Below are 24,313 nucleotides of genomic sequence, written 5' to 3' on the forward strand. Positions count from 1 at the left end.
CGTTTGATGCAACATTTTAAAAAAAAAAAATTAAAAAAAGAAGGCAAAACGAGGCAGCAGGATCCAAGTCTGGACGTCGTGACGCGACAGTCTGACATGAGCCACTGATTTCTGGAGTCTTCCTCATGATAGCACGGTGGACGGAAAGCAAGCCTCTGGGTCCGTTCCGAGTCATTTTGCATTCAGCAAATCCAAGAACCGCCTCCCCTCTCCTCCCCCTCCCCTCCCCTCCGCTCCGCTGCTCCCGCCCCGCGCTGGCTCCCTCTCACACGCAGCCTGTCCGGTAGGATGGGACCAGCAAGCCAGATATCCATGCACGCCTGACCGCTAGTCTACTTCCTGGATGGGAGAATGGGACATTTTTTCCCAGCGCCACTTTTCTCCGCGTTGCGCGCTGCCCTTCGTCACGCTGACGCCGCGGACAATCACTTAATAACCACCACGTGTAATCAATGATATTCGACCACTTTTCCTTGTAGTTGAAGACAGCGATCGATCGCCGATTGACCTCCCCTCCACCACCTCCCCCTTCTTCTTCTTCTTCTTCTTCCACACTTCGGGAATGTCGCTGTCTGGAAGCCCCGCTACAGGCACCGCGGAGTCACAGAGATTTCCAACTGTTTTCTCACAGCTGTGGCGTGCGCAGCGTTTTATTCCTCGGAGCTGAAAGCAGCTTCCCCCCCTCCTACCACCACCACCACCACCACCACCCCCCAGCTCTGCTCGGACCGGAGGCGAGGAAATGTGTCTTTTTAAACGGCAGTGACTGTGTCGCCTGCACCGACCACCACCACCAGCAGCAGCAGCAGCAGCAGCAGCGGCGGCTGTACTTTGATGCTCTCCTGCCGTCGTGGCCGCCGTGCCAACTTCGCTCTCAGCTTCGGTCGTGTGTGTGCGATTTTCTAAAGAGGAGGAGAAACAAGAAGAAGAAGAAGGAAAGAGAAAAAAGACTGAGAAACTTTGTCACCCGTTGCCTTCTCGTTTAACTCTCGATGAGTGGTCTAACATGCGGAGAATACGGGGACCGAGTTGCTGGTGGATTTTATCCTTAATGTTTTTAACCTTGCCCAAACACAAAGACTGTCACCCCGGTGAGTACTGAACGCAACACGGGTTAGCTAAATGTGTAGCCCGCAACTCCAGAGCGTGCACGGTGTTGAATTGGTGTTTTATAACCGAGAGGGGGGAGAAAAGCGACTTTCTGCTGTCGATTTTTGTTTTTGTTTTTTTTCCTACACAGAGGCGACGTTTAGCCCGGGTTCGTCTAACGGTAACAGGGCCGAGCCGGGTTACGTTACCGCTCAGACGTTTAGCCTCCGTGATTTGTGTGCGTGTTATTGATTAGGCAGCGGGACTATGGCGCAAACTGCCCCCCCCCCCCCCCCCCCCCTCCCCTCCCCTCCCTGCTTCAACATTAGGCTGGACATTTATTTAGTCCTGCAACTCTTGTTTGACCCTGACGATGTGTAACACTCTGTAGGCTGTTCACACACACACACACACACACACAAACATACACGGTGTCTCAAAATCCATCGATCTCAGGAGATGTAGGCACCGCTCTCATATACGATCTGTGCTGTTGGTTGACTTAGTATTCACTTTGCCTCCTGAATTACCAGGGTTGTTCGTTAGACGTGTAGTTTTGCTGCTGTGCTCAGAAGTTTTAATTACAGCCTATGGGTGTGTAGTCCGGGTTTATGTGGAGGTATAATCTTTGTTTGCTTGCTGTCATGTGTGTAGGTAGAAACGAGAATGAGGGCGATAGTTAGCGCTGTTGGTCCGTGGATGGTTGTGCCTGTATGAGAGGCGTTTAATGCCACCGGTGCACAAATCCCCGATAATCGGCCACCCCGCTACCAGCGACATTTGTGACCCATGGGATTCTGCCTCCACTAGAGGTTTTTGAGGATTAAAGGAGATTGATGGGTTGATTTGGGTATTAACATGTGAAGTGTCGGTCAAGCGCAATCCAGACTGAATAGGGGTCGATCGATTTGGCTTTTTAGAGGGCCGATACTGATTTATTGGAAATGATGGGGACTGAAAACCGATATTCATTTGCAGCGAAGATGAAAATCTTTGTGTCAAAATTTCCAATCAAGCAGTGATGGAATAATCCTAAGTACAGTTTACTCAAGAACTGGTTTTAAGTACAATTTTCAGGTACTTTACTTGAGTATTTCCATTTTCTGCTACTTTACACGTCCTCTCCACTACATTTATTCGATATATTTGGTTACGTGTTACTTTGCAGATTCAGATCATTCAGGGTGGATAGGCTGTTAATAGTGACATATTACCAGGCATATATTGTTGTATTAGAACTAATGTAGCACATTTTTAAATTTGTTTATTTTACTGGCAATATGACAGATAAATCATCATCGATACCACTAATGGAAAATGCTGAATATTGGCCCCGATAATCGGACTAATGAATGTGTCATATGTGAGGGATCAGTGCAGAGATACAAGGCTCAAAATTAGCCCCAGCCCCAAATTAGCCAAATGCTGGTGACAAATGCAAAAAAGAAAAAGAAAAAACAAAGCATTACAGGCAAGGGTAAAAACATGTTTTTTTGACCTTGGGGTGAACCGTCCCCTCAACCCTAGAAATGACCTGAATATGTTATGTAGCGTTGGAGTCATTAGCTGGTCAAATTTGGCTGGTTAAAGAAAAAGCCATATGGCCCATGGACACAAAAGTTAATTTTGCATTCTGTATAAGAATATTGTCCGACGTGTCAATATCAGACTTATTTACTTCTCACAAAAAAATCCGGCATCAGTCTGCCTCTAAAATATTAGAAAAATAGATGAAATTTCAGTCAGGTTACAAAATATGGTGCCACACTGGTTTTGTGTCAAATCCTCCTGATTTTGGGTTAACATAACTGGATGGAGTAGGGGTTAAGGTTGGGTCAAGGTTAAGCATCACCAATATGACAGGTTGAGAAAGGTTTGAGGTTGGATTCAGCTCTAGGTAGGTTGGTACAAAACAATTCATTCAAACAATGGGGAAATACACTCTGGCACACTGTTGTGAAGAGTAAGGAAGTGACAAAAAGCAGGATACCGTATGTACAATAGCCTTAAGAAGGTCTAATGGCAATTAGTTTAGAGGATAAAAGGTAATGGAGAACAGGTGACTTTTTAACAGGAACTCAGAATAACGAAGTGCCTCTGTTACTGTATAGTCCAATAGTTCTCATATATTGTTTAGAAACGGCCAGCTTTTTCAGTCTTTCAGGATCTTGCATCCATCCCACGATGTATTCTTTGATGTTGACCAGATTTTTGTGTGGTATTCTGTTGAATCAATAAAATTTTCCCAGCAACTCCAAAGGTCCAGTTTTTATTGTTTTGATATACAGCCCAACCAGCACTTTGAAGTTTTTCTACCTTGAAAATTCGTATTACTTGTCAGACAACATACACGCTTAAAGATAAATCTGTGATTAATTAATATTGGCAGATAATAATTAAAGAATAATAAACAGTAGTTACATCAATGTTGTCTAATCAGCTATATGTTTAATTATGTTATGTGAGATTGTGGTGTTACATTTATAGTTTGTGTGCATCCCAAGTATGTTTTACGTTTTCACTCTGTGGCACCAGTCATCCCCCATAGTGAAGCAGCAGTGATGTAACACAGGAGAATGGTTCCTCTCTGAGTCACCCCCCTTCTGCCCCAAAAATCCCCCACTTCCATGCTCCACGTCCTTAGTTTTGCAGCTTTATTGACTAGTAGCCTTCCAAGCCCCTAACACAGCAGAGTTTTCTCACATGGCATGTCTCACCAGACCTCTGACACGCAGCGGAAAGGCAATACACTCTGACTGGTAGACCAGCAAGAAAGTGGTGAAGGACAAATCCAATTTAGCTGCTTGTACACTGTCACGTAACTGTATTAATCTACCGTTTTTTTCTGCATCATAGACAGCGTAACTTAACGGGTGCTTCAATTAATGTGAATATAAAAGATTTCAAAGGGAGGAGGATTATTTTCGGTCTGCAATCTATGCATACCAGATAAAAAGGCATAGCTGTCGATAAAATTGGTCTGATTTTCATGATAATTTAATATTTTGAAAAGCTTGCATGTTTTTTTCTCACTTGCGTAGATGTCTTTTCTGATGTTTTTCCTCAAAGTGGCACTCCCTACAATATATGGAGATAAAAAATTCTGTAAGAAGAATATCAGGAGTTGTGTTGAAAGCTGTAGTTTAGACAAATGTTTGCTTTAAACTTGTGTGGTTGGAACTGCAACTCTGAAGGCGCCGTTTGAAGCATAGCTTGTCATTAATAATAGAAATTCTCCTGATTGCATCACTTAAGTAATGAGGAAAAAATTGCACGTTGTGTGAATAGAGCTCTGGAAAAGAATAAAGGCATAAAATGTCGTGATTCAGCTGGGGAATAATTGGTAGCATTGGCAATAGGACGTCAATGATTTTGGGAAACTTGAAGAAAATTACTTTTTGACAAACATAATGGCCATTTTCGCTTGTGTGTGTTGTCCTTTTCAAATAACACCATCACTGTCCACTGCAACTAGAATATGAGTGTGCAAACATGTCATTAATGTTATTAATGAGGTCCTGATGTACTGCTGTGCCAGCAGGATGCCATCTGTCCGGACATCACTGATGTTGGCAACAGCATCATTATCATCAAGGGCCTCCTCTACCTTCTTGGGATAATTGGTTGAACATGCACACAGTACTGACAGAACATCTCAAAACTAACTTTCCCCAGGTTTTAAAAATAGCATCAGTAACATATGCTCGGTCTCGATCATGGTTGGGCTCGGCACACTGTTATCTGTTGTCTCTCCACCAGCTGCCTGTGCCACCCACTAAATGGTCCGAAGGGGAAACATTGCAACTGTAATCACTTTTCACTCGTGCAGATAATTCGCTGTTTATCCTTTTTGCTGGTGATGCTCATCCTTTTGCTTATTGCTTTCAAATCTAATGACTGGCTTATCTATTCGTCTAATTACACTGGATAAACTTTAAAACAACAATGCAATTTTGTTATCGATAAAACAGTTTGAGCTGCGATGACTGTAGGCTGGTTTATGAGAACAGTTGTTACTTAGTGTGTTGTTCATATTGCATTATGGTGGTTAAGCTGTGACCACTGTTGCTGTTTGGGAAAAGCACCCCAGCATGGGTTCTTCACACTGATCTGCTGTGTATATAATCTCTGAAAATAGGCTGTGAAATTGGCTACCTTGTTTTATTCTTTCACAGTTTCCTGCGAGACTACATTGAGGCAGTTTTCTTGATGAAAAGTAAAAAAAAAGATAATAATGATAAATGCAGGACAGTTACAGTGCGCTAAATGTTAATAGAAACAGATTTTTATTTTAAGACAGAGTGCAGTTTAGAAAAATCGACAAACTCTCACAAACACTTGAAAAATCATTTAAGTTTTGATAAGATTTCTTATAGTAGTGTGTGGATGATTTTTTCTTTTGGTTTACTATAACTGAATGTCTTTACTGATGGGAAATGCTGTTTGAGAAAATGTAAAATTTCCTTGGTGCAGCCAAGGCAAATGTAAATAAACATTTGCAACCTTGAGTTACTTTCTGAATTCACGATGCATCTAGTCACTTTTTCAAAATGCATTTTATGTCTGATTTTTGGCCCTGAAGCCATTCATGTGAAAATGTGTGGTCATGTGTTGAGCTTTTTAACAAGGGCATACTTGTTCTGGTTTTCCGCACTAGATGTAAATAGCTGTGTGCTCTGACACTGAAGAGTCATCATCAGCCCTCAGAAATCGATTTAAGAGATAGTGTATATTTTCATAATATGAAATAATGCTGGAAATGATGAAAGTGCACTGTTTTGGCAGCTACTGCATAAGAAATCAAAGTTATGAAAGAAAAGTGTCTGCCAGAGGATATGAATCAAACTCAGTTTGGATTTCAGCTACTGTCAAACTAGACAACTTCACATATCACAACAATGTTTTTTAGTGTATTGTCTTGTTTCTTTGTCTTTAGAGTAATAACACCACCTCCTCTTCTTCTGAATAACAATATGGGTCAGTAGTGCTAACCCAAACGGCATTATGAAAATCAAATGACCAGATACTGATTGTAACTGAAACTGATCTTTTATTAATATGTCTTAAGGTGTTTAAGAAATGAACAGAACTTGAAGGCAGCTCCAAAACTATAAGGGGCTGCATAACCGCCAATTGCTGTGCGCTATACTCTTTGCTGTAGCGATCTTTTGGCTGGAGCGACTAGCTGGTGTTAGCAAATAGATCAGTTAGCCGTGGAGCTATGTGGCCCTATTAGCTGAGTGGAGTCAGTCTGGACAGCGACCTCAGGCTCAGCCACCAAGTGAACACGGCTGGATAACAGAACGAGACCAAACACAGCCTCCAGAGACCAACTGGCTGCCAGTTTGAAGACATTTCAGCATCTCCGATCAGTACTATGACTGGGCGTAAGAAGACATGGCAGGTAGGGACAGTAGAGGCAGACCAAAAAAAAAAAAAAAAGGGATTGATATACACAAACAGTATGAATATAATCTTCCATCTTCCACCTACATCCTGTTTCTCCCTGCTCTTCAACTGTATTAAGTTACAAGAGAATCAATACCAATTATTTTGCTTTTTTTTAAAAGCTATAATCATCAGCCGAACAGATAAGTGACAAGGTTGACCCCTCATGTCCACTGGATGTGGCTGCATTGATTCGCAGTTGTGCCACAGCTCTGTCACGTCTCAGTCATGACTTAAATTGCATTTCAGAGGTGGTGCGTCTTAAAGCAATTTTTTCTTCAGAAACCATGCTCACTGGCACGTTTTGTTTCACAAACTTTTCAAATACATGGTAGCAGCTCATCCATGATTGATGTGATAACTTCCTTTATTTCCTGGACTACAGCATGCTGTCTTACTTTATTTCTTTGTCTTTATATCCTGAATTGTGTATAGTAGCATAAAGAAAACAATATCAGGTCTTGTTCTGCTTTACAGCTATGGGAGTCATAAAAAAGACAGGCTAGTTTTGTTGTGTGTTGGGCTGCAACTAATAATTATTTTCATTTTGATGAATCTGTCAATTGATTAGTTGTTTGGTTTATGAAATGGTAAAAAATCTCATTCGATATTTCCCAAAGCCCACAATGATATCCTCATATGTCTTATTTTGTCCACAACCCAAAGATATTCAGTTTACTGTCATATAAGAGTAAAGAAACCAGAAAATAATCACATTTAATCAGAGAATTTTGACTTTTTCTTAAAAAATGGCTCAAACTGTTTAATCAGTTATCAAAATAGTTGCTGTTTAATTTAATCCTAACTACTAATTGATTAATTGTTGCAGCTCTGTGCATAAAAATCCACTCAATAACAAACAGTTAATAAATCCTCAATAGATTTTAGATGTCATTGAGATGTACCGTTCACACATCTGGTGAACGTTGGCAGCAACCAATGTCCAGAAGCCGCAACTGAACCGGAACAACCAGTGGACATTACGGGTGAGGACGTCCAGTCTGGAGATGAGAGCATTAATATCCAAGTGTAACATTTCAGTTATGAGCTCAACATTATGAGAACAGTGCTTTATTTCATAAGATAATTATAGTAATTTGACATTAATTGTGATTAAACTGTTTATTTGTGTAACTTATGTTAATCAAGGCAATCAGTCATCACTTCATTACTCGGTGTGTATGGTTGAGTTCACTCGGTCTTTGAGCCAAGATACTCCGAGCTGGTCACAGTAGCATTTTAATCATTTAGAATGACACACAGCCACTTCACTCCAAATCATTTCATCTGTCCTAGCAACATCCAACCCAAATCACGCACACAACACACAACACACAACACACACGCACACACAAACTGGATTCGACCAGGCTAGTTGAAACAAGGGAGGAAAAACGCTGTTGGGGAAAAGAGTGCACTTATTTCCTGTGCTTCATGACAATAGTGATTAATGTCCAGGCAATAAGGCACTGTCACTGAAGGACATATACTGCTGCACTCAAGGACTTGGCCATATCAATAAATGTCCTATGTCCTTCAGTTGCTGCGTCCTCTTTCCCCTTAAACAATCTCGCCGCGATGTGATACTGTGTCAGCTGTACTTACAGCTGAATTGTCAGTCAACACAGTCCTGAGGAGGGTGGAGACAATGGAACCTTCAGGCTCCTTCTTCCTGCATTGTGTTATTGTGGGTCAACAGAGCATGTGTTTGCTTTGTGCTCATTGTTTTTTCGGTGGGCTACATTCAAGATTGTCTTTTTCCGAGGCGAGGAAAAAACAAATTCAAAAGTAGGCTATCCCATCCACGAGGCTCATTTACCCTGTCGTGAATTATGGCGACAATCACTGAAGATATAGGATTATAGGCTGTGCATGTTTTATCAAGCTCAAGGTGCTGCGCAGAATGCAAAATAAGCTTGTTGAAAAAGAGTCCGGTTGCATGTGATGAATTGAATTTTAACATTTGCATAAATTATATTCTTGTTATTTTGAGGAGCTGCCTGAGCTCCAGCATATGTAAGTGATATTGTTATTCTGTTACTATGCATTTAGGTCACTTTTAGTTCAGAATGCAGTCACCACAGTCTTTAAAAAATTGAGTCATTACCCAGCCCATCATCTACAGTGGTGTACACTGTGAATAGTAGTTCTCACTGTCAGGACAGACAACTGTTTTGTTCCAATGGAACAGCTACAGAATGCTTAAATGAAACTGAAACGATGCCAGGCAAACCTGACAGTCCTCAGATCTTTGGCATTGACTGGTTGTTTTTGCACACATTTTCCCAAAAAACACACACACAAAAAAAAAACACCCAAGGGTATTGTGTTATGCAACTGGGAGCTTTAACAGCATTGTTCCTTGTCAGTGGGCTGCTTTCAAACGTATTGATTATTCAAGCTTTGTCGTGTTATCTGACGGACATTGGATTTTTTGAGGGGGATATCAATATTTGACCTAAATATACCCACACATGAGATGATCTCATGCAAAGATTCGTACTGACTGGGGGCATTTTACAGTTTACAAAAAATACACTTGTACAAAGCCAAGCTGCTATTACATAGTGAGCTCTCACGTAACTGCAAACATGTCTCTGAATTTCCATTCTCCAATTTCTTTGTTCCCTAAGCTGACATATGTGCCAGCACCGATACATCTGTGATACGCTATTATCAGGCTTTAAGGGGAGTCCACACCAAGACCAATAACAATTCCAATAACTATAAAGATATTGGTTTATAGATCATTCTAACTGAAGTAGATGGTAGAGTCCTACTGCACAACTATAATACCAACGAAAGCGGCAAACAATATTGTTGGGATCACTTTCAGAGCGAGTTGTTGAATGATAGAAACACTGACAGCCAATCAAAATTACAGGGCTATCAATTAGCTTGATTTTGGGGACATTTTTCTCCAAGATAATGTTGTAGGAGTGCTTGAAACATTGGTGCCCAACTGTGGCCTACCTCCTTTGTATTATAAGCTAATAGATGGCATTTAGGAAAAAAATGTTTTAGATGGTCTACTATAATAACTCTTGGTTATCAAACAATTTGCTTATATGCTTATATAACATACAGTATATTAGGCTGCAAATTACACATAAAAAACATCAGTTTACCTGAGACATACTGCCTAAATGGTCTTTAGCGCTGATGGGGTCTCTGTAGTTTGTTTTGTCTTTACTAGCCAGGATAACTGGAAAGCATAGGAATGTATGAATTCAATTCAAAAGACATCAACTCTCGTAACAGAGTGTTGGATTACCTTACATCCTCTCATCTTTGAAGACGTTCGTAAAAAACAAATCCCTCTTTTTTTCCACGTTTCTCCGTGCAACATACATCAGTAACAGGTAATCAATATACATACAGCTCAAGCATGCAGTACATGATTGGCACGACCGTTAACAGAACTATATCTTTCATCAGTCTGATGCTCACATCGTTATCATCATTATAGTTAACTTTATAGTTTTCGTTCTTGGTGTGGATGGCCCTTTTAGTCTTAAAATATAAATTGGTATGAATCGAACAAATACAGAAAATATAGCAAATTCACCAACAATAGAAGACGGTTGCTGTGCTTTGAAATGCATAACTGTCCTCTTTTCATATACCATCCTGACCAAAAACATCAATGCTGTCAATTATTATTCAAAATCAGTATTCTTTATTTTTGTCAGTGTCCGTTTACGTCTGTCTGTCAGGAGAGTTGAATGCACATCAGATAAAAGTTTTTATAAGGTGCGATTTGAGCAGTCTACTTTAAAATAGTTATTCTTAAGTAAGCTGCCATTCTAATCAAAAGTGTCAGCCCTATGATTTCCAGTTTGGCTGTTTTCGATGGCTTACAGAACCAATTTAGCTCCCTTTTCAGATTAGACTGCTGAATAATCAACCTCTACCTTTTAAAAGTTTTGACTGGAGGAAGTCTGAAAGGGTCTTTTTGCTAAAGGGGAAGAAAACAGCTGTCACTACCGTTAGTCTAACACCCAAAAGATTTCTTAAAATGTTGCTGTCTTTCCAAATGGGTGTGAGACTTGGGGATAATTAAGAAGCTTCCAGTCAAATTAGAAAGACATGCACATAGTAGTAAGTAAGGTTGTTGAAGGTTGTCTGGAATGTGTATTATTGGGGAAATGTGATAAGCAGGTTGCTTTGACACATCTTATCATAGTTTGATGATGCACTGTTTATTTTGGGATATACACTTAAAAATATGACAGCCTAGAATTGTACAGTTAATAGTAAATATCAGACTTGCTAACAGCAGATCATTCATCATGAAAAGATGACATAAGTGGTAAATAAAGATTAGTCGTAATTTGACAGGCTGTGAGTTTAACACTGACTTGATATCCACTTTTCCACTCCAGTGCTAAACCCATTTCATTAATTCCTTGTCGAATGTGTTTTTTTCCCCTCCCTAAGTTAACACCCTGAGAGATCAGTCCTCAGGCTCTTTCCTTTGGGTTTAGAATGAGATTGATGTTCTGTTTGTTTCACTTCCACTGTCTCTCAGGGAGCGTTCAAGAAAAAGCTCTGAAACAACAGTGGAAATGGGGGGTCACTGCTATTTAACTAAAAAGACTGCAAAGCATTTCAGGTGGTGTTAGGCCTTTTCCAGGTGCTTAATATATTGTATCTGAAAGCCTGCTGTTGGATGTTTGAAAGGAAGCTGTGGTATTGAAAAAATGACAGAGGCAGCTAGTGTGAGAATTTGGTGTTAGTTAATTTCGGAGAATTCCAAGGGAGAAGATGTGCTGAGTTGGATAGTTTTTTTGGAGGCTGAACAGGAGTTTGGAGACTACCCTATCGATCCTGTTGACACGCTCCCCTTTGGGGAATGCAAATGTTTCTGTTCTTCAACACAAACATTCAAAACCTCCTGGTTGTGGAACCCTAATTAACAAGGGATTTGAATACCACGGCCTTTTCCTCGAGACATTTTCATATTTCAGGAAGACATTGTTTTACCCTTCCTCAAAACAGACAACTCTTGTGTTTATCAGACGGTGAAAAGAACAGTCAACAGTTGAATTTATCGAACGATTTAAGAACAAAAAAAACAACCTTCCAGTTGATTCAGGTCATTTTAAGCCTCGCTGCTGTACAGATTCCTGCTTATCTGTCTGGTGTGAGCTGAAGGTGTGACAGCTGCTGTGTGTTATTGTCGCTGCTAATCTAACCCTCACAACACAAGTGTTTACCACAGCAGAGGAGACCCATCCCCAGGTAACCAGAAATCACTCAGGGATTCCAGAGATCATCTGTCCCCACACTTAGCAGCCGGCGTGAGGCGGTGGGAGCTAGCAGCCACTCAGCAGCCTCACAGTTCTCAAGACAATCATCTGTGTTGCTGTAATGTTCAGAATTAAATGCTTTGAATGGGCTTAATGGTGCTAGTGACATTACAGAGTGCCATCTTGATAAAATGGAAGTTGTTGCTTTGAGATGGAAAAACACAGTTCATCTTGTGTTCAAGCCTATGAATATTATAATTGCCACGTCAATAGAGAGATGCAAGTATTTTATTTTTGATAAAGAGGATTCAGAGGGCAGCGATGAGGACATTCAGCTGAGCATTGGCAGGATTCACCACTTCACTCTGAACCATTATTCCTATTATGTTTAAAGATGACTGGTTGTATAACTGATTTGTGTAGTTTTTGTTTTTTTTTTAAACCAAAAAGGCAAATCCTGCTTGCAGCTTCTCAAATGTCAGGATTTGATATTTGCTCTTTGTCTTTAGGGCTGCAACTAACAGTTATTTTCATTGTTGATTTATTTGCCAATTATTTATTATTAATTGTTAAATCTATCGAAAAGAAGAAATCCAAAGACTCTTCATTTACTAGGATAAATTAGAAAGAAAATCCTTGCATCAAAGACGCTGAAACCAGCAAACGGTTGACATTTCTGATTGCAAAATGACTGAAACAATTGATAGATAAATAAGTTGGCAATTAAAGATGCGATATCTAAGAATTGGCCACCTATTAAACTCATACCCCCAACGAATAGGGGCAGTATATCACCAGAGTAGTAACCTGCTGCTAACTGTATTCTTATATTTTATATAGCGAGTCATCAGCTAATTTAAAAAAAAATATTTGCAGATGACTCTAGAATGAAAATCATTTAGTTGCAGCCCTGGACGTGGTTATAGGAAACTCTTGTCCTATTTTTAAAGGTCAGGATTTACAGACTTATTCCATCGTGTCTATCATTTGAAGAGTGTCATAATAGCCTCACAATTACTCTGTTATGATCAGTCAACTCAGTTAACCTGTAGTCAGGTCAGACCCCATGAACTGTAGTATGAAAAGAAAAAGGCACTTCACTCCTGACTGAAACCATGTAGGACTGGACACGTTTCTGTAAGTGTGTTAATGTAGGCTTTGTGTTTGATTATCTGTCTCATTTCACCAAAGTTGAAGTAATATAGGTCAAGAGATTACCTCAGGTAATTAGCACTATATTCCTTACTGTTATTGCTAATGGTAAAGCAATCTAGGCATATGCTGAAAATGTCCTTCTGATTTCAAGTAATTTGAGGGGGCAGAACGACTATCTCTCTAATCTTTGTAATATCTGATAAAACAACTCCTGTTACTAATGTTCTTTTCATACCGTGGGTTTAAATGTGAGTTCTCCTACGATAAAGAAGACACCTCTGGAATCTTACAGGCAGCTGAATATGTCTTGAATGCAGTGGATTTAAAAATAAAGGAATGCCTTGCTTTAGAGCCATAGACTGTAGAAAAACCCATGGCCATAGCATTTGTGTGTTGGTTTCTTAAGGAATAGTTGAAGACCTTGGTTTGGGGTCGGCAGAAAAGATAAAGAATTACATATGTTACAATTTTAAGTTTTTCAAATCTGTCCTGAGTTAACCCTCTTCCCAAACAAATAAATAAAGGGTCTTTAGAAAAAGAAAATAAACCCAACATCTTTCTTCTTGGAGTGACCTCTGATCGGTGTGAGTCAGTTGAGCATGCACGTAAATTAATTATCTTATAGGTCTGTCATGTAAAAAAAAATGTTCATTTCGGGCCAATGCCAAGGTTTGCTTATAAAGCACTTGAAGCCGCTTCCCAACAATGTGATGCGAAAATGCAGTGTAGACTATATTCCATCTTAGATTTTGATGTTGCCATTTCCCGGTGTTAAAGGCTGCATTGCAGTAAAATGATGTACTTTTCTGAACAAACCAGACTTTTGTACTTGTTTTAACACTTGTCAATACCAATCTACTCATTATATCTACATTACTAAACATTACTAGTTACCAGGGCCAGTAGTCATCCCTGCAATATATACGCAATATTGATATCAAGGTATTAAGTAAGAATTGTTGTAACATCTGATTTTCGTCACCCAGTCTAAGCATTCACAAAGTGCTTTTGAAGAGATTTCAAAGTATTGAGATGTACGTTGTGCATTGCAATGCCTCCTTAAATATAAAAATATTATTATAAGGCCACATCACCCATCCAAACTTCCAAAGACATCCATACGAACAACACATCATGACATTTGAATAGCATGGAATCAGATGCAATTTTGCTTGTTAAGTGTCTTAAACACTTAATTTTCCCTGTTAAATGTGGTACAAACACAGTGACGTATTTTCCAGCATGCATCGGGCCATAAGAAAACTGCAGCTAATTGCACTTGCAGGTTGCACTCAGCTGTGTTGTTGCTGCTTGATTAGAATCATTACCTTGAGTCGCAGCCAACCACTGCTCAATTGAATGCTGTTTTTTCAAGCTTTGTTTGCTCCTGCTCTTGTGTGTATTAGATCTCGTGTTTATTAGCCCTGGATTTGTTTTGCCTCACGTTTGAGGTGAATGTAGGTGAAGAAATCAGTGCACAAGGTGGCTTCAGTAAGTTTTGATGTGAAATTGTGCGGGCGTCTATTGATGGAGTTTGCTGTTTATCAACCACAAGTCAGTATGTATCTAAGCAAGGCGAAACAAGTGAGTGTGGAGGAGCTGTGGTCTGAGCAGATGTCCTCATTTGTCATGAGTTATATGTTGGCATAGATGATGGGTACTGTAATGGTCTTGTAATCCCTTTAGGCTAATTAGCGGCCATTTTACTGTGACATGCCAATAGATTTCTTGCATCACATTACCTCTAAAGTTAATCAGCGGGAGCATGGTCTTGGACTGCAGCGATGAAACTCTGTACCTATGCATCATTTTAAGTGTTACATCTCTTTCCCTCTGAGCTACTTTATATTCCGATTTGAACAGTACAAAGCCTGGATTTTTAACACTTTTTGAGGGAAAAAAATCTGAGACCCCAAAACCTAGCTTTTATTGGTAATAATAAGTTGTTTTTTTTCTTTTAACTCATCTTCGAAAATGTTTTATCATATTCACTTCAGAGCAAAATTAATCAGTTTGAACAGTCGGAAACAAATGCTGTGATTCTAGTTTAAAAAAAAACTAACAGTGGGGATGAGTGGAACGGCAGGAGACTGACAGTATCTTGGTGTGAGAGAAATTGTTTCATTTCCTTGAACTTTTGGGCCAATGTAATGACATTAAAAACAGGCAGTAGGTAATGAATTCATCATGAATACTAAGAATACTTACAGCTTCAGTGTGATTGCCCTCACGAGAAAAATATCAATTTACCGTGCATTTAAATTTAATTACAAAATAAAGGTTAGAAACAATCTGTAATTTGAGACTTCTCCAAGGGAAGCATGGAATCAGCATGCAGTAAACATACTGCTGATATCTGATTCATGCTGTAGCAGTCGCATGAAACAATGTCAGTTTTTCATTTATTGTTATTATAAGAAACTCAGCATATTTTTTTTTTTTGACCTGTTGTGTAAAATGTAAGTTGAAACGTCTAGCAGATCTGTTTAGTGTTATACTCTCTTATTACTTGAACAAAATTATATTTACATGTTGATTCTTGTTAAGTTCTTGAGAAATATTAGAGTCAACTGTATGGACACTAGTGAGGCTGCTTAAGAGGCTGTTACAGAGGTATCAAGTGCATAGCTCTCCACGGTTTTATTTATCGTTTCTAAATTCAGCCTTCAAGTATTGATTAGAGTCCAACATCAAAAAGCATTTAAAGAGGAAGGGAGGAGGGCTGAGTGTTTGTATGGCCCCGGGCAGGCATGAGGAGCTTGTTTGGGAGTGATGCATACTAAGTCCTACTGGTAGCAGTGGTATTATTTATGGATAACACTGAGTCATTTGGCCAGTGAGCTGCGGGTTAGGTATTTTTCATCAACCCCAGGCAGATGTTTTCCACAAAATCACATTTCCAAAGATATTTGACTCCACATTTTTTTTTTTTTTTTTTTTGAGTTTGCAGCTTTATTATAGTGGTATTTTACAGCTGCCATTTTGTGGATGTTTTTCTCTAAATCACCGTACTGAAGGTGCGACAATATTCATTTTCAGGCTGTTTGTCCCGAACTGCGATCAAAGCACTGGCCCGGCGGTATCAGTGTCACGCTCTACCTGTTGAGTTAGATGCACCCATTTACATTACCAGTAATCTACCATCACTATTCATGAACACCAGTAATGTGCGAGGAGTGTAATGTATCCACCAGAGGCAGTGAAATTTATTTCAGAATCAATAACTAGACAATTCATGCGTGGCTGCACACCGTGTCCTGAGGAATGACCTCATAAGCTCTTGGCACTTAAGCGATCCAATTGCCACATATTGAAAATTGAAAACCTCACTTTACACCGTAAATTTTCCTGACACTGTCAGAGCTCTTGTGTACAGTCCTGCCACTGTGTGTGGAGACACGTTTGACACAGGATTGTTTATTGTAGTCTGTGAAGGGAACAAGCTATAGCTGGTGTGGTAAGAGAGTTCACTTGCCCTGAATTTGTTTAATCTTGTTAATGGTTTTCATCAGAGCCCCTGATGCACTCAATCAGTGAGCGCGCCAGCTATTTAATGCACTTAATTCACTGTACCAGCATTACCTTAGAAGCACACTCGATAGCAGATTGACGCAATTTAGATTTACTGTATAATTTCATCATTTCTGAGGAGTAGGGTTGCAACAGTATACTGTGTTATGACAGTTGACTTTTAACATACCATGAACATCTACATCTATATCGTGATCCACAACATATATCTTGATATTTACAAATCTCCCACAAGCACTTCATAGATGCTAGAACTGGGTGACAAAATCAACTACAACTATATCTTTGACTGAAAGAGCTATTATCATTACTACGACAGTATTGTAGGATTGACTATTAGAACGTCTCAAAATATTAACACAATGAGATTTTTAATAAATAATCACCAGTAATGTGGATATAATGACTAAGTGGATAAAGGCAATAATTAGAACAAGCAGAACAGTCTGGTAATTTCAAAAAATGACATCACATTATTGTAACACAGTCTTTAGAACTGCAGCAAGACAACACCGGTGCCATATCATGATAGAATTCTATCCAAAATCTAAGATGGTATATAGTGGAATATCACAGTATCAATATAAAATGAATATGTTGCCCAGACTTCTTCTGTAGGTTCAGCCTGTATGTGAGAGGCTATGTTTATCATTGACTTCTCTACAGGAAGTCATGCCGTTTTAATTCATAAAAGAGTCAGTTTTGGTCAGACAATAGAACAATAGCTCTTTACTGGCTTCTTATGAATACAGAATAAATGCCAGGATGTGTATTTTTTCCCCTTTTCTTTATTCTTTCTATTCAAGGAAGACTGAACACACTGGAGACTTTCATCTAGACCTTTTCGCCCACATGCTCTATCAAAGTCTGACATTTGATGTACTGCGTTTCTCACTTATTCCTCGTAGTAAAAGGTTGAAGAACGGTGTAACACATGATGCATTGCACTGCTCAGGCCTCATCACCTCCCCTGACTTCTGTAATATTAGAGCACACATAATACAAATCTTCACAGAATGCCTTTTTGTGTAAGAGGCAGAAAAACTGCAGGGGTGTCTGCAGTAAGGGTGTGTTGAGAGTTGGTGACACATTTGGATTTGATTATAATGAGATGGCCGTATCCACTTTTCAGCAGATAAGTTTTGAGGAAAAAGACTGCAGAGCAAGAGTTGCATAATGAGAATGTTGAGTGTGCCTCCTTTGCCCTTCCTCCTATTCTGCGCGCTTTGTATCTCAAGTTCCCTAATGAAACACAAACAAACATGTTTTCTGTTTGGAAGGGAGGTCCAAGGCCGGATCGCACAATGCCTACAAGTGTGTGTGTGCGTGTCTGTTTGGAGTTTTGAACTTATTTAAAAGATTGAGTTTCTGTCACTTCACTTATTCTGCTTGTCTCTATAGCTCACTGTAAAGTTGTGTTTTAGGCTAGACTAAAACATTGCAACGGTGTTGAATGTGCAGTAGCACATCCTGTCAATTAACATGATGAGCACAAAGCCAGATGGGTCTTGACATGCACACAGACATGCTCATACATGCAGAAATGCCTCAAAAGGGAATTCAATTTTTATTTATTTTTTTATTTTAGTTATATAATTTTTCATTGAGTCAGTCAAGGACCAATGTTTATCTCTAGACTAATGGGCTTAATTTTGCTGTAATATGGCTACATTTCTTTGGCCGGAGGGTGCTGACGCCCTGTTTGCTGAAACAGCTTGTTTGCTTTTAGCTGTGTAGGCCTAAATATCTGCATTGGGATTTGAGTTGTTGTTTTATTATTTCTGAGCTTGATGTTTCAGGCCTGAGTCCCTCTGTGCCGAATCTTTGGCTGATCTTGGCAGTTCTCATGTTCCCAAGTCCCACGGTGTGACTTAAACACTTCCGGGGATATCTTAGCCACATCGCCCACTTCCCGAGGAATGAGAAACACATGCGCTCTCAGGATCAAGCCCCGCTTACCCACTTGCTTGTTTTACTCTTTGACTTGACCTGGAAATAAAACAAGCCCATTTGAAAGGTGTGTTTGTCATAATTACACGTGTTAGCAATTCACCATAACAGAAAGATAAGCAGATGTCCTTACGTTTGACAGTTGACTCCATGCATTGCAGATGAGATTTTCCAGACAACAGCTGTCTCGCTCAGTATACACATTTGTTGCTTGTATACATAGCAATTTTGCATCAAGAGTCTGCCCTTTTATACACTCATGATGCTGTGAAAAACGCAGCTCACTTCTGTTTAGTACGACGGGATAATGTAAGTTGTTTAGAGCGTAGTTTGTCTAATTAGTACATTTAATGATATGCCTTCGCTCTCCCTCTAATTAAAGGACAAGCTGGGAAAATGGGAGTGAATGAGTTGTGTTTCCCTCTCCTTCAATAGCTGCACATACATATAACTGTATGAACGCAAAGCAGGCAGATCCTGAAGGAGAATGTGAACGCTCACTGACTTGTTGGAAAAATATGTACTTTATTCAAACCCTAGTTTTGCCATGTTGCCTTCATTTCAGCCTTTGAAGGTAATGTGATGGAGCTTGTTAATTAAAATGCAGAATCTTAGTGTTGATGAGTTATTTTTCACTTTTTTTTTTTTTTTTTACCATCTGGTTGACTAGTGAATTAGTGTCAGGAGGAGACATAAAATATTGTTGCAAGTTTGCTAAGGTTACATTCTCTTGATGATTAAATAAACCAAACTTTTCTCAACGGTAATGCTTTTTGGCAAAAAAAAAGTAACACCAGTCCTGTTAGGCTAATTGGGATTTGAGCTGTTCTGCTTTCACAAATAGTTCCCAGTTAAATCAACATTATCAACCCCCCCCAACCCCCCCTCAGTTTCTGAGTGCAACACCACTGTCGTAAATGCAAATCCCAGGTCTGCAACAATTTGTCAGACATAATGTAGGTGCTAACTGCTCTCCCACACTAACTACACACAGAACTCATTACATCATAACAATGTTAAGTGTTGAAAACTTGAAGTAAACACATATGTAACACTGTGATCGTACCCTCTCACTGAAGTTACATAGTGCAGAAACAAGTGATGGGGGCTGGAGTGGCTGAGACAGAGACATCATTCACCCTATCACAAGACACTGTACCATGAAATTATTTTGAAGCTATTGTTTTAAGGTAGACTAGTTGCATAATGTTGCTTTAAATAGGATATAAAGGTGTGTATAAAAACACAGCAGAATACTATGAACATTCCTTTGCTCTTAAAGAATACATCTGTTGATAATCAATATTTTCCTGAGGGTCAACACATCCCATGACAACACCAAAACCAACAATGAATTGATCCACAGTCTGATATAGCTCATTCCTCTGTGCCATAAATCTCAATTTTTGTCCAAACACGTTTAAAAACAACACATCAATGAGCCACACTATTGTTCCTTTGTGACATTTCCCTTCATTACCATTAACACAGGCTTTGTAGTTTGTATTGAGTCGGTCCCACACACACACCATCCTGCTGGAGTAATTACACGCTAACGCTTGTGGCTGAAAATAGTCCAAAGCACTGTTTACTGCTGTTGTCGAGCAATGTTTGCTAAAAACAACAGTGCCCAGCTGTTTTTTTTGAAATGGAAGTGTACATTCGTGACCTGACTTTAAACATTTCTTTCTTTAGGAGTGAGAGTCTGAAAGCACTGAGAGACAGGCTAATGCGTTATTGGTTTGGTCTTTTCATGGGATTTGTTAATAACAAAATACAATATTGACATCGTTCTCCTTTCAAGCCAAATGTTGTCAGAAGATTGTTAAAGGTAATAGATTAATTGATGAGTCCTTGTTTTTGAGGGGAATTATTCTTAATTGAATTTTTTTTAGTAGTTATTGCATATAAGTGAACAAGAAACTGGGCATTATAACCATCTACTCTATTTAACCTTGAAAAAAAAAAACCCAGCTGTATTCATCTACTTTTATGTTTTATTTCTCTTGTTCTATTTTCCATTTTCAGTGTTTTATTAGACATTAGACACCTATCGGCATACAATACTTATTTTTCCTGTGCGGTGAGAGCTGTCACTTCAGTATGAATCGCATTTGTAAGTGGATTCAAATTGTTATCGCACCTGACTCTGTTTCTGTGTATTGATAATAGGCTAAGCACTGACACTATTTCAGTGTAAAGAATTTTCAGATGTTGATTTACATTGTAATGCCTGCATGGATTTTCTTTCAAAAAGTGGTACCACACAATTAAGAGAGCAATCTAAAAATATTTCTATTTATTTATTTGATATGATGTATTTTTGGTCTCATGTCATGCTTAATGAATCTGGAATCGGAGTGATTATGCAAACTGTAGAAAGATATCTCCTGTCCCTAGCAATTGTGAGCTCGAAAAACACCTTAACAACAGCACATCATGTATAATTTACATGTGTTATAGACAGGAAAATTCACCTCCTTGCACACTTCATCACTCTGCCACTCTTTGTTTACCCAAATTACATGGACAGTGCAACCCAGGATGCATGTGATAGCATAATCCATCCCTAAATAATCCTCCTTGTGACATGGATGTGCCAGGCCGGCCGTCCTTCACGTACCTGATGCTTCCACTGGCGGTGAGATTGATATTTCAACTGCGGCCCCCCGATGACTAACGCAAGTTAAACGCTCCTGTGGTTGTTGTTAGGCTGCTGTTTTTCAAGGGCTCTCAGGGGTTCTAGGCTTGTTGTTGAGTGTGATATTATGGAACAAATAGCAGGGCTTAATGGTGGTGTAGATGATTTAACTGCCCTCAGGGCAATGAAAAAAGGGAAAATGGTTTTGTATGCCCAGACATTGTACAAGGTGTTGTTCTTTCTCTAGGTGCTTTTTGAAGCCTTTTATTTCCTTTGAGCTCCCTGAAAACATACTCGGATGTGGAAAATGAGGCAACATTCCTCAATGCTTAAATGTAAAAATATATGTCTGCGTATAGAACATCTCATTCAGATAACCGGTTAACCCACATAAAGGCTATTCACTGGTGTTTTCTTGATTGAAGATTTATGAAGGTTGGAGTGTAGGCTCTCCTCAGCCTCCCCCTTCAGGCCCAGCACAGCCTGCGTTGTCTGCTCGGCTCTATCAGAGATGCTGTGGCTTTAATCCTTCTGCCCACAGGGGACGGCTGACATGGATGAGTGTAAACTGTTGACATGGTGCTGTCTCCTATGCTCTCTGATCAAAGACGGTGTAGCCCTCCTGTCTCACAACCTGCCTCCAAATATGCTCCAAGTCTCAGCCACAGAGACACCCTCTCTTTCTGTTTTCACGCTTTCTGTTAACCCGTGTTTCCCCGCAGTGAATTGATACACGTGACGATAACAGAGCAGCTATTTATTTCTGACTTCACCCGTGTAGACTCTGTGACCTCCCTCCTAGCAATGAATTTGATTTGGAAAACACTATAAGTGGCTCATACCATAGCGGAGATGAATTTTTGGAGACAGCAGTGCGCTGACTTTAAGTGCAATGAAAGACTTGGCTTGATGTAGTGCTTACTTTAATTAATCCCCGGTAATGATGCAACTATTAGTAAGAGCTGAGCTCGTCTTAAGTGGCTGGAGATGTGTGTGAGTACGTGCGTGTTTGTATTTGATGTGTGCAGATGCTGAACAAGCCGATACAACTCGCTATGTAAAGGTGGACGGCTTCAGTGAGTCCAGGGAGCTCTGCTGTTGTTACCTTTACCTCATTGGACAGCACTTGCCATGGTTGCTGTGTGTATATAATAACAGAATGTAGATTTTTAGACCTGTTAATCTTGTGGGAAAGTCCATAAACCAAACAAAATCTGTATCTATATTGGTAGATAATCCCATGTAGTAGGGCTGAGTGTGCGATTATTTTGACAGATAATGCGATTGCGGTATGAGTCATGATTTTAATGGGGATGATCATTTTTGCATTTAATTTTCACTGAAAAAAATGGAAAAATGTTGATGTGATTTTTTGCTGGGGTTTGTACCAGACAATGTTCCTTTATCGGCTGGAGTATCTGTAACAATGCTGCATTTATGAAGTATGTTGTGACACATTTGACCTTTTTGCTAGCACTAGTGTATATGAACATTATTTATTTTAAAAGAAATAAATGAGTACTACAGTTTTAACTCCCTCACACCTTCCACCTCACTTGCAATCAGAAAAACATGTCAACAACGTTTCGGTGCAAAAGACCTTCATCAGGTTATTTTAGTTTTATGTACTGCAGCCTGTAAGTGTTTTTAAGTGGTTGTGTTGTCGGTGTTCTTGTGCTAATATTGTGTCACAATGAACTCATGAACAGACTGTCCTGGTGTTTTTTTGTGCACTTTGGATGTGATAATAACTGTTTTACCAAGCTGCATGTTCTTAAGAGCAACCGTGTGAAAAGATTTAAAACGGTGAACACAGTATTAAGTACAATGTGTAACCAGTTGTACAAAAAAAACTCCAGTAAATCTAAATGGATTCAGAAACTGTATTGCAGCAAGGAGCGGTGCTTTCTGCCCTCATTCCGAGTCTGGCAGATTGTCATCTCTGCTTTTGTTTTAGTTTTTCCTGCCATTCCCTTTTACACAGAAACAATCTGCGTACCCAATTGTTTGCATCCTTCCAGCGACAGGGAACCAATATTAGCCAATACATCTCCTGGTTTTGAATGCCACAGTGGGTTTCGACTGCTTGCAGCAACACAAAACTCTCTTGTTTTTGCTCATGCACCTGATTGACAATGGCTTCAGCCAGACATTTTCTCCTCTACAGGCACAGTCTGCATCCATTATGAGGGCATATTTTCCCCAATGAGTTTGATTATTGCAAGGCTGGGACTACACATGCTTTACAGTGTGTGTGTGCTTAAGGACAATTTGTGCCTTTAGCGTTCGCTGTAATTCTGTTGACAATGTTTGATTTCTATCGGGCAATTTGCCCCAAGAAGCTAAAGAGACATTTGTGCCTAGAAGACATGGGGGCTGATTGTCTACACTCCTGCTAGGGAGACATAGGCTGTCTGCTTTTTACTAAATTAAGTTTTCACATAGGGGCTTAGCAGGAAAGCTGTTGTGGCATTGTTGTAAACACATTGACTGTCCACTCTATTTAGTTTTTTTCTTTCTCAGGCCAGCTGCTGCTGTAAAGAATTTGATTGATTGTAGCTGTGGGAGGCCTAGAAGCATCATACGGGCTGAAGGAAAAGCTCCTCTTGTTTTGAACAGATCCCTGATGGTGATGATCATTACCACCCATTAAGGCATTGTGTCAAATGATGGCACCCGGGCTGAAAGCAAGAAATTTTTTTGTTGGTACACACAGTCACCTCTGTTGCTCTGGCTTCTTTTTCCACTAAATCAGCTCAGCAAACCAAAATATTTGTCAGAATTGCCAGGATGGTAGAGATACTTGGAAAAGTTTTTCTTGTTATTTTTCAGACTTTGTCCACATGTAAACAGATATTTTAGATTGTTTTCCTCTGTGTTTGGCCTCTCCTTGACACGCAAAAGTGTTTGGGCACTCTCAAATTGCACTCTGAATTGCAGATTTTGCAAATCCCTCGATTATGTGTGGACATGAAAAACACATTTGGCAAACAATAACATCATCACCTCAATTCATGCATGCACTTTATTATTTTCTGTTATGAGCATACAGCTACGACAACAATGGCAGACTATTGGTTACATACATGGTTTGTTTATACTTTATTCACACTAATGTAAGTTCTTTGTTAGTACTGCTTGGTCTCATTACACGACAACAACTTAAATGAGTGGATTTCTGTGATTTTGGATCATTTTATTTAAATAAATAAATAAAAATTAAAGTATAAGCTCAGTTTGGTTATAT

At 39.6% G+C, this 24,313-nt stretch overlaps 1 protein-coding gene across 1 annotated transcript in view; it reads left to right on the forward strand.

Annotated features, from left to right (window-relative positions):
- The first annotated feature begins 359 nt into the window (after positions 1–359).
- ca16b (carbonic anhydrase XVI b) overlaps positions 360–24,313 on the forward strand; it is a 108,827-nt gene continuing 84,873 nt past the window's right edge. Inside the window, exon 1 of the mRNA XM_073468820.1 lies at positions 360–1,091. Coding sequence (XP_073324921.1) covers positions 1,007–1,091 — 85 coding nt within the window. The 5' untranslated portion in view covers positions 360–1,006. The remainder of the gene's footprint in view (positions 1,092–24,313) is intronic.

This window comes from Pagrus major, chromosome 6 (genome assembly GCF_040436345.1).
Source record: "Pagrus major chromosome 6, Pma_NU_1.0".
NCBI classification, from domain to species: domain Eukaryota; kingdom Metazoa; phylum Chordata; class Actinopteri; order Spariformes; family Sparidae; genus Pagrus; species Pagrus major.